Below are 9,460 nucleotides of genomic sequence, written 5' to 3'. Positions count from 1 at the left end.
AGAGTGGCAACACATGTATTCTACATTATTTCAATGAGTCTTTCTCCATTCTGATTGTTTTATACTGTTCAATTGAACTTCAACCAAAACAAATTTCAGCACTTTTGTCATTTCTGCATTTCTTGAACTCAATTGCAGTGGTGGAAAAAGTACCCAATTGTCATACTTGAGTAAAAGTAAAGATACGTTAATAGAAAATGACTCAAGTAAAAGTCACCCAGTAAAATACTACTTGAGTAAAAGTCTAAAATTATTTAGTTTTAAATATACTTAAGTATTGAAAGTAAATGTAATTGATCAAATGTACTTAAGTATCAAAAGTAAAAGTGTAAATAATTTCAAATTCCTTATATTAAGCAAACCAGATGAAACCATTTTCTTTCTTTTTTAAATTTACGGATAGCCAGGTGCACACTCCAACACTCAGACATAATTTACGGATAGCCAGGGGCACACTCCAACACTCAGACATAATTTACGGATAGCCAGGGGCACACTCCAACACTCAGACATAATTTACAGATAGCCAGGTGCACACTCCAACACTCAGATGTAATTTACGGATAGCCAGGGGCACACTCCAACACTCAGACATAATTTACGGATAGCCAGGGGCACACTCCAACACTCAGACATAATTTACGGATAGCCAGGGGCACACTCCAACACTCAGACATAATTTACAGATAGCCAGGGGCACACTCCAACACTCAGACATAATTTACAGATAGCCAGGTGCACACTCCAACACTCAGACATAATTTACGGATAGCCAGGGGCACACTCCAACACTCAGATGTAATTTACGGATAGCCAGGTGCACACTCCAACACTCAGATGTAATTTACAGATAGCCAGGGGCACACTCCAACACTCAGACATAATTTACGGATAGCCAGGGGCACACTCCAACACTCAGACATAATTTACAGATAGCCAGGTGCACACTCCAACACTCAGATGTAATTTACAGATAGCCAGGGGCACACTCCAACACTCAGACATAATTTACGGATAGCCATTCAGACATAATTTACAGATAGCCAGGTGCACACTAACACTCAGATGTAATTTAGATAGCCAGGGGACATAATTTACGGATAGCCAGGGGCACACTCCAACACTCAGACACCACACACTCCAACACTCAGACATAATTTACAGATAGCCAGGTGCACACTCCAACACTCAGATGTAATTTACAGATAGCCAGGGGCACACTGACATAATTTACGGATAACACTCAGACATAATTTACAGATAGCCAGGTGCACACTCCAACACTCAGATGTAATTTACAGATAGCCAGGGGCACACTCCAACACTCAGACATAATTTACGGATAGCCAGGGGCACACTCCAACACTCAGACATAATTTACAGATAGCCAGGTGCACACTCCAACACTCAGATGTAATTTACAGATAGCCAGGTGCACACTCCAACACTCAGATGTAATTTACAGATAGCCAGGTGCACACTCCAACACTCAGACATAATTTACAAACATAGCATTTGCGTTTACTGAGTCCTCCAGATCAGAGGCAGTAGATGACCAGGGATTTTCTCTTGACAAGTGTGTGAATTGGACCATTTTCCTGTCCTGCTCAGCATTCAAAATGTAACGAGTACTTTTAGGTGTCAGGGAAAATGTTTTGTGTAAAAGGTACAGTATTTTCTTTAGGAATGAAGTGAAGTAAAAGTTGTCAAAATAGTAAAGTAAAGTACAGATACCAAATTAAAGGACTTAAGTAAATATACTTTGAAGTACTTTACACCACTGCTCAATTGAGATAATTTCCACACGTAGGGCTGCACGATATAGGCAAATAATCTCTGACTTATTTTTAAGCAAATGTTGCAATTGCGATTTGACTTGCGAATTATAGCAAAACTGTTGGAATCATGGATATAGAATGACTAGTCTAATTATATAGTTAGAATATAATAGTGGGCACTTTGAATACAGTGTTGTTTGAGATGACAACAAATTAAAATACCAGGGAGGTGTTATTGTGACAGGGTAGGTACTAAAGTGTTGATACGTGTTTCCTAGGGGACCCTATAAGCGTTGGCTACATTGCATGTTTTCTCTTAGCTACATCATGTAACGTAAACTCACGTAAACTCGTACATCGCCTTGGTCCATACAATTGCCCTTATTTTAGCGCCCCAAAAACGTAATACTTCCAGATCAACTGTAATGTCAATACCATTGTAAAGCACAATTTCTCCCCTTTCCAGCAGAATCAATTACATGACCTAAACGCTGCCCTTTTCTGCACAATTCAAGCAGGCAATGAGCCCCGTCGGGTCTTTTTAAAAATGGCGGGTGGGGACGCAAAACTAATGCGTGATAGTGAGAAGGACAGATGTTGCGTGGGACAATTGCTTTTTTTCAATCGATCTGTCCAACTTATCACCTTATCGCCTCTAAAATGTAAATAAAACACTATAAAGAGTTTATATAATGTGTCATTACATACCTATTTGAAGGTTTGTGTCAAATTTGAATCGGGTTTTTAGGGCGGCGCTAAAGTGATCTTAGAAGTAAACAGCGGCTTTGAGAATGATGATCGCATGCAATGATGACAAAAAAAATGACTAGGTATCCCCCCCTTACCCCCGTCACTGTCCATTTCTTTTTTTTAAAGGGTGATAGAAGTGCTGCACCTGGTGGAGAGAGATTGTAAGACAGAAATAGTTGCTTTATGCGTGCTGTACGTTACAACATGACACGTCAAGATGTAACGGAGGGTCAGTTTTTTCAACTATGGACTATGGAGCCATTATCATGTCGATCAACGCTTGAATAGAAACCTAGTTCACACCTCCGATTTTGACGTCAACACAGTCGATACAGTCCCATTAGTTTTCTTTGTAGCCTCGTTTGAATGTTACATTTGTACGGAATGGGGTGAGTTCACGTTAGCTAATATATTCTTGCTTTGCATATTCCTCTTTGATTTAGAAGATGCTGTCGCACAAACAACATGCTGATTTAGGTCTACACCATCACTGGTATTATCAGGCTGTATTAGCTAGCTATGTTTGCTCTTACTCAGTACATTTATTAGCTAGCTATTAGCATTAGCGGCTAACAATTAGCGTCTCACAAGATTTAGGGCAACTTGCTAAGAAAGGACAAACTAGCTGTTTGCTGATGTAAGAAACACAAACTAATATTGTCATTATAGAACACTAGTGGATTTATATTAAGAAGCAAAGTGACAACAGCATTGTTGTCGTCAACATTGTTGCATGTGCTGCATTGACCATGCAGACTGAACGCAAATGTCTAGCGGTTGAGGAACATCAAATGCGCTCCTTGAGTAACAGGGGGCGTAGCTAGGTCTGTGTGGAAAGTGGCACGGCGAGAATGCGGAGAGAGATGACTCAAGTAGTGAAGTAAACCATTAAAATTGACAGTAGCCATGGCTTATAACATTTAACAAACCAAACGTTCAAATACCGGTATAGAAGGTCAAGTAAAAATCCAAACCGGTCCCTGCATCAATATACGGTATACCGCCCAGCCGTAGGTTGAATTGCTGCAAAAAAACAATTACTAAAGTACACCAATAAAAACAAGAGACTTGCTTGGGCCAAGAAACACGATCAATTGACATTAGACCAGTGGAAATCTGACCTTTGGTCTGGTGAGTCCAAATTTGAGATTTTTGGTTCCAACTGCTGTGTCTTTGTAAGACGCAGAGAAGGTGAATGGATGATCTCCGTGTAACCAGTGCTGTTCTGCACCGCTGTATTGTGTGTGGTTGATTGAGACTATAGATGTGGACTTTGGAGATCAGGTTGTTTAAATGAATCAGAATTCACTCTCTGCATCTGCATCCGAAAGAAAAGACAAAACGTTTGTAGAGCACATATGTTCCGCGAATCGTTGCCTCTTTCTACAATAGACGCACAATACAAGGGACTGGAATCATTTGAGGAGCTAGCCATCGTTCACACATACAATAGCTAGCTAGTAACCACAGGCAATGTTGAATTCAAAATATTAATATCATCCTAAAAAGTACAATTACAATTGCATCTTAACAATAGCATCCAGTTATGAGTAACCTCAATTGAGGTATATTATACCATAAGAATGGTAAAATATAAAAATTACATAAAAGAACAATTCATATTATTTAATGATTGTGGGTATATAACATGAAGTAGGCCTACATCTCAAGTTAGATTGTATTGTAAGATACCATTCAAATAAATAACGATGGTACCTGTTGGTAGTCATGAGCAGCAAGATAAATATGTATAAATAACGGCGACAGATGTCGATTACCCAACAAATACATCAATTTTGGGGGCCAAAAACCAGTGTATAACAATGTAAATATAACAAGACTTCTTGCTGACAAAGACACTTGATTTATCTTTACTTTTATCATTGACTTTCTTGGCATTCCATCCAATCATTTTGTAAACATGTTCTATAGATGTTGACAGCCAGTATCTTTAAGTAATAGCCATCAGAACCGTTCCCTTCAGGGTTACTAGCAGGTCTCATCACCCCCGCCCCGCGAGCGTACCACATCTATTTCTATGGACACAAGCACTGTTCAAGTCACAAACTGTTCACATCACTCGTTGGTGGAGAAACTTTTGCCATGTCTAATGTGTATTCATGTGATATTGGAGTGACAATGCCAAGAGTGTGCAATACTGTCATCAAGGCAGAATCTTTATATATCTTGATTTGTTTAACGCTGTTTTGCTTACTACGTGATTCCATATGTGTTCTTTCATAGTTTTGATGTCTTCACTATTGTTCTACAATGTAGAAAATAGTAAACATAAAGAAAAATCCTGTAATGATTAGGTGTGTCCACACTTTTTACTGGTAATGTATATTCATCTCAAACTATACATTGATGGCAAACTATTAATAAGCTCAAATCAAAGTGTATAAATGAAGACTAGTTGCGGTAGGATTTGGCGACAGATCTGGTCCCGTGCTGTAGAAGGGGTTGGACCTCTTCGTTCTTTGGCCTGGACACATAGAGATCACTACTGATATCAGGGATGTTCTGTTGTGGCTGCAGTTCCATGTTCATACTGGAGTAAGTGGCGTTACTGGACTTAGACATCTGTCAAATAAAAAATGCATATTTACACTGACACACAAGTGTTTTTTGGAGTTTGTAGGGCTACATTGTCTGAATATTTATTAGTAATTTCATATTGAACAAGAAAGAATACACTGTGCAAACCCCCATCACTTGACAGCAGTGATGTATGCCTTCATTGTAAATAAGAATTTGTTATTAACTGACTTGCCTAGAAAAATCTGTATAAATATAGGTTAAATAAAAATAAAATAAAAACTACAAAACCGCTTGACTGTGCTTTCTATGGTTACGACCAAGTTTAGGAATTGATCCTAAGTCAATATGTTAGGTAAACATGTAGATCAACCGTTTGTGGCTACATTGTAGAATAGCCTCATATCTTTAGGAGGAGTATAGAAACAGAGCATAACATTCTTCAACAAGTCCCTCTATCAGTCTCCTTCTTACCTGTGGATTGCTGTTGCGTCCTTTCTTGTGGCGACAGGCTATAACAGCGATGAAGGCGAGGATTGCCAAGACAATCCAAGCACACATCATGATGAAGAGCAGGTTAAAAGAGGCTATTAGGAGACAAAGAGAGAACTGTTTTGCCCATAGTTCAAGGAATGGAAAACACTTCACATACTGTAATATTACAGTATTACATGATGCAGTTAGACAAGCTTGAATACTGGTCATAAGTTCTACAAGCAGAATTGATTTTCTTTCACAATTATCTCCCAATTAGTGACTGTCATACTCCAGAGTATCTGCATACATGATTATTAGAATGTCTCAACTTTGAATCATGTTCCTATTTAAACAAACCATCATTATTTCAGTAGTCTGGTTTCAAACTATCTATTTGTTATGCATTAAAATGAGGTCACAAGCTTCCTGAAACTCCTCTGTAACGATACCATCCAGCACAAATCAATTCACCACAGGAGACAAATGCAGTATGGGGTGTGGGTCCTGCTGTTAAATTGCTCTCCTCCAGAACTCCTTAGCTGCATTCCTCAACACTGTCCACTCTCCCTCTGACGTCTTTTCATTTCTCTGAACACACTATCACTCGGTTCAGCTGAAGATTACAGGAAGAACCATGAAATCTAAAGAGATAAATTCTCATCAAAACCTCTTGTACCACCTGAACTGCTGAGGGACACTGTACTAATAGATGGATCATTTGTACCATATCAAACCATTTATTCTGTATTCAAATCAAATCCAATTGTATTTGTCACATGCTCCGGATACAACAGGTCGTAGACCTTAACGTGAAATGTTTACTTACACGCCCTTAACCAACAATACAGTTCAAGAAATAGAGTTAAGAAAATATGTACTAAATAATATAAAAAATAAATAAATAAAAATAGGTAACACAATAACCTAAAAATAGGTAACACAATAAAAATAACAACAATGAGGCTATATACAAGTACAGGTTACTCAAGTTATTTTGTACATGTAGTTAGGGGTAAAGTGACTATACATAGATAATAAACAGCGAGTAGCAGCAGTGTAAAAATAAAGGGAGGTGGGCGTGTCAATGTAAATAGTCCAGATGGCCATTTGATTAATTGTTCAGCAGTCTTATGGCTTGGGGGTAGGAGCTGCCTTTTGGTCCTAGACTTGGCGCTCGGGTATCGCTTGCCGTGGTAGCAGAAAGAAAAGTCTACAGTATGACGGGGTGGAGTCTTTGACAATTTTTTGGGCCTTCCCAAAAAAGTGAGAGTACAAAGTGTGTACTGTACTGTACTATCCTGTAACTTCTGCCTTGTGTGACTAATGTGGACCAAATCTCCACAGACCACATGATAACACCAGACTTACGATCTCTCCTCACAAAGATGTTGTAGGAGGTCTGCAGTTTGCTGATGTCGTTGCGGGCGCTGATGTCCAGACAGTGGACTCCTAAAGCTGTGAAGGTGTGGTTCAGTGTCATGGTGTTCTCATACAGCATGGTCAGGTGACAGCCTGTAGGGGTTGCCGATTCACAGTTCTGTAGGAACCTCCAACAGACCCACATGGGAGGACTAGAGAGAGAGAGAGAGAGATGATGAGAATAAATACAACACACCCACATTGGAAGACTAGGAAACAGAGAGGAGATTGAGAATAAATGAGCTGATTATTTGATGTGTTTTATACATGTTTAGTATGTTGTGTGTGTTAATTGTGTGGCCTACTGAGAAATTGTACCCACCTTCCATCCACATGAACAACCAGACTGTTGTTTCTGGAAACCTGGAAACTCAAAGGGCTCAATTCAATATTCCTGATGGCGTCTGGAAAATAGCAGAGATGTGCAATACACCTACATTGATGTTGTGGTGTCACTTACTGTATGGTAAACCTAATGTGATATTTAAAAACTCTACTATTTCAAACCAGATAATTATGAACAACAATGATGTGTATTCTGTCTACCTACCCAAAACTGTAACGTCCATGGTGTATACCCCAGTTAGTGGAGTAGAGGTTTTGTTCACTTGGGCCCCAACTCTCAGCCGCAGAGTGTAGTTTCCAGGGGATGAGTAGTTATAGTGCACAGACGGCTCCGATCCCTTCAGCACCTCTCTTACAAAGCCAGAAAATTGATTGATGATTTATTGAGCAAAATTATTCATTGAGGACAACCCAGGGATGACAGGTTAAAGCAATTCCACTTGTTTCTAACGTGGTCCCTGATGGAATACATTCAACACTGACAAGACAACAGAAACAACAGTAATCCTTACAGTAAAAAACAGCATCACACAACATCGAATAAATAAATAAATAACAAATTAAACAACCACATAATATTTAAATATATAGCCTAAACTACAAAACATACATTCGATGATAAACAGGCAAGTCCACATAGGCCTACCCGTTGCCGAAGTCCCAGGTATAGTTGAATCTGGCAGTGCGTAAAGTGTTCATTGGATCGAAAAGTTCAAACTTTGTCTCGGTTGGAACTTCCGTGGCCAGCTCCTTGTCCCGCAGATAAGTCACATTTCCTTCCCTCTGAATGAAGCTGAGCTTGCCTGTAATATTTTCTGAGTAAAAATGTAAAAATGATATGTGTTTAGTATACATTTTGTTAAAAATAGTGTTGTATTGAAATAATGTTGTCTATGCGTAAAAGTAAACCTACTCAGATTGATCAAACCGTCTGTCGGGAGCCCAAAAACCTGGGGGCTCAGAATCAGTGGAAGTGACATGACGACCAACGCAATTATTTTTCTGAAATCATAAACCAGAAGTTCACAAAATGATGTTGAATGTACTGCAATGTAATTCTAATTATTTGCCCAAATATTACACATACAACACATCATATTTACCGATACATTTGCACTTGTGAAGAGGCAGATGGTGTAGGATACTTCAGGTCTAAGACGTTTAGAAATGTGGACAGTCTTTAAATGGACAACCTATAATAGGTGCTTTGTCAGCCGGTGCCAGCTAATTGTTCATGCCTTCTAAATTTCACAGATACATGTACAAGCTTGAAATTATGTCCATGCGTTTTAACCATGTGCCTGCCTCAGATTACAAAGAGTTGTTGTGTTGTAAATCATTGTCCATGGTGGAGGATACACATGAGTTTATGGCCCACATCAAAAATGTGCAGGACACTTCTTAGTAACGGCCAATTTACATTTTGCCTCCTACAGTGAACGAAAATAAAGACAAAACATGTAACAATCTACATTTTTTTACTATATTGCTATATATACTGTATATTCGGGCAAGTAGCGTTCTCTAAACCCAGATTAGTCTGTCGGATGGCAAACTTTGCACCACTCCAGCCGACTCTTAGCATTGCACATGGTGATCATAGGCTTGCGTGCGGCTGCTCGGCCATGGTATCCCATTTCATGAAGCTCTCAACGAACAGTTCTTGTGCTGACATTGCTTCCTAAGGCTGTTTGGAACTGAATGTTGCAACTGAGGACAGACGAGGACATGGAGCTTGCAATTGAATTGCTGACTGCAGGAATGTCCAACAGAGCTGATGCCATATAATTTAATGTCAATTTCTCTACAATAAGCCGCCCGCAAGGTCGTTTTAGAGAATTTGGCAGTACATTCAACCGGCCTCACAAATGCAGACTACCTTTATTGCGCAGTGTGGGTGAGCGGTTTGCTGATGTCAATGTTGTGAACAGAGTGCCCCACGGTGGTGGGGTTGTGGTATGGGCAGGCAAGCTACAGACAACGAACACAATTGCATTTTATCGATGTCAATTTGAATTCACAGAGATTCCATGATGAAATCCTAAGGCTCATTGTCATACCATTCATCCGTCCCCAGCACCTCCTGTTTCCGCATGATAATGCACAGCCCCATGTTGCAAGGATCTGTACACAATTCCTGGAAGCTGAAAATG

General features: G+C 39.5%; 1 protein-coding gene across 1 annotated transcript; it reads right to left on the bottom strand.

Annotated features, from left to right (window-relative positions):
* Positions 1 to 4,844: 4,844 nt before the first annotated feature.
* LOC118361423 (transmembrane protein 130-like) lies at positions 4,845 to 8,456 on the bottom strand. The gene is made up of 8 exons (XM_052472166.1): positions 8,411 to 8,456; positions 8,221 to 8,309; positions 7,954 to 8,122; positions 7,513 to 7,658; positions 7,285 to 7,366; positions 6,912 to 7,114; positions 5,541 to 5,653; positions 4,845 to 5,111 (listed from the first exon to the last, which is right to left on the bottom strand). Exons 1-8 carry the CDS (start codon positions 8,416 to 8,418, stop codon positions 4,941 to 4,943), a joined length of 981 nt encoding a protein of 326 aa, XP_052328126.1. The 5' UTR covers positions 8,419 to 8,456; the 3' UTR covers positions 4,845 to 4,940.
* Between the last annotated feature and the right edge of the window lie 1,004 nt (positions 8,457 to 9,460).

The sequence above is a fragment of the Oncorhynchus keta genome, chromosome 2, assembly GCF_023373465.1.
Source record: "Oncorhynchus keta strain PuntledgeMale-10-30-2019 chromosome 2, Oket_V2, whole genome shotgun sequence".
Classification (NCBI taxonomy): domain Eukaryota; kingdom Metazoa; phylum Chordata; class Actinopteri; order Salmoniformes; family Salmonidae; genus Oncorhynchus; species Oncorhynchus keta.
The sequence above is the reverse complement of the archived record's forward strand: the minus strand, read 5'-3'. Positions and strand labels throughout refer to the sequence as shown.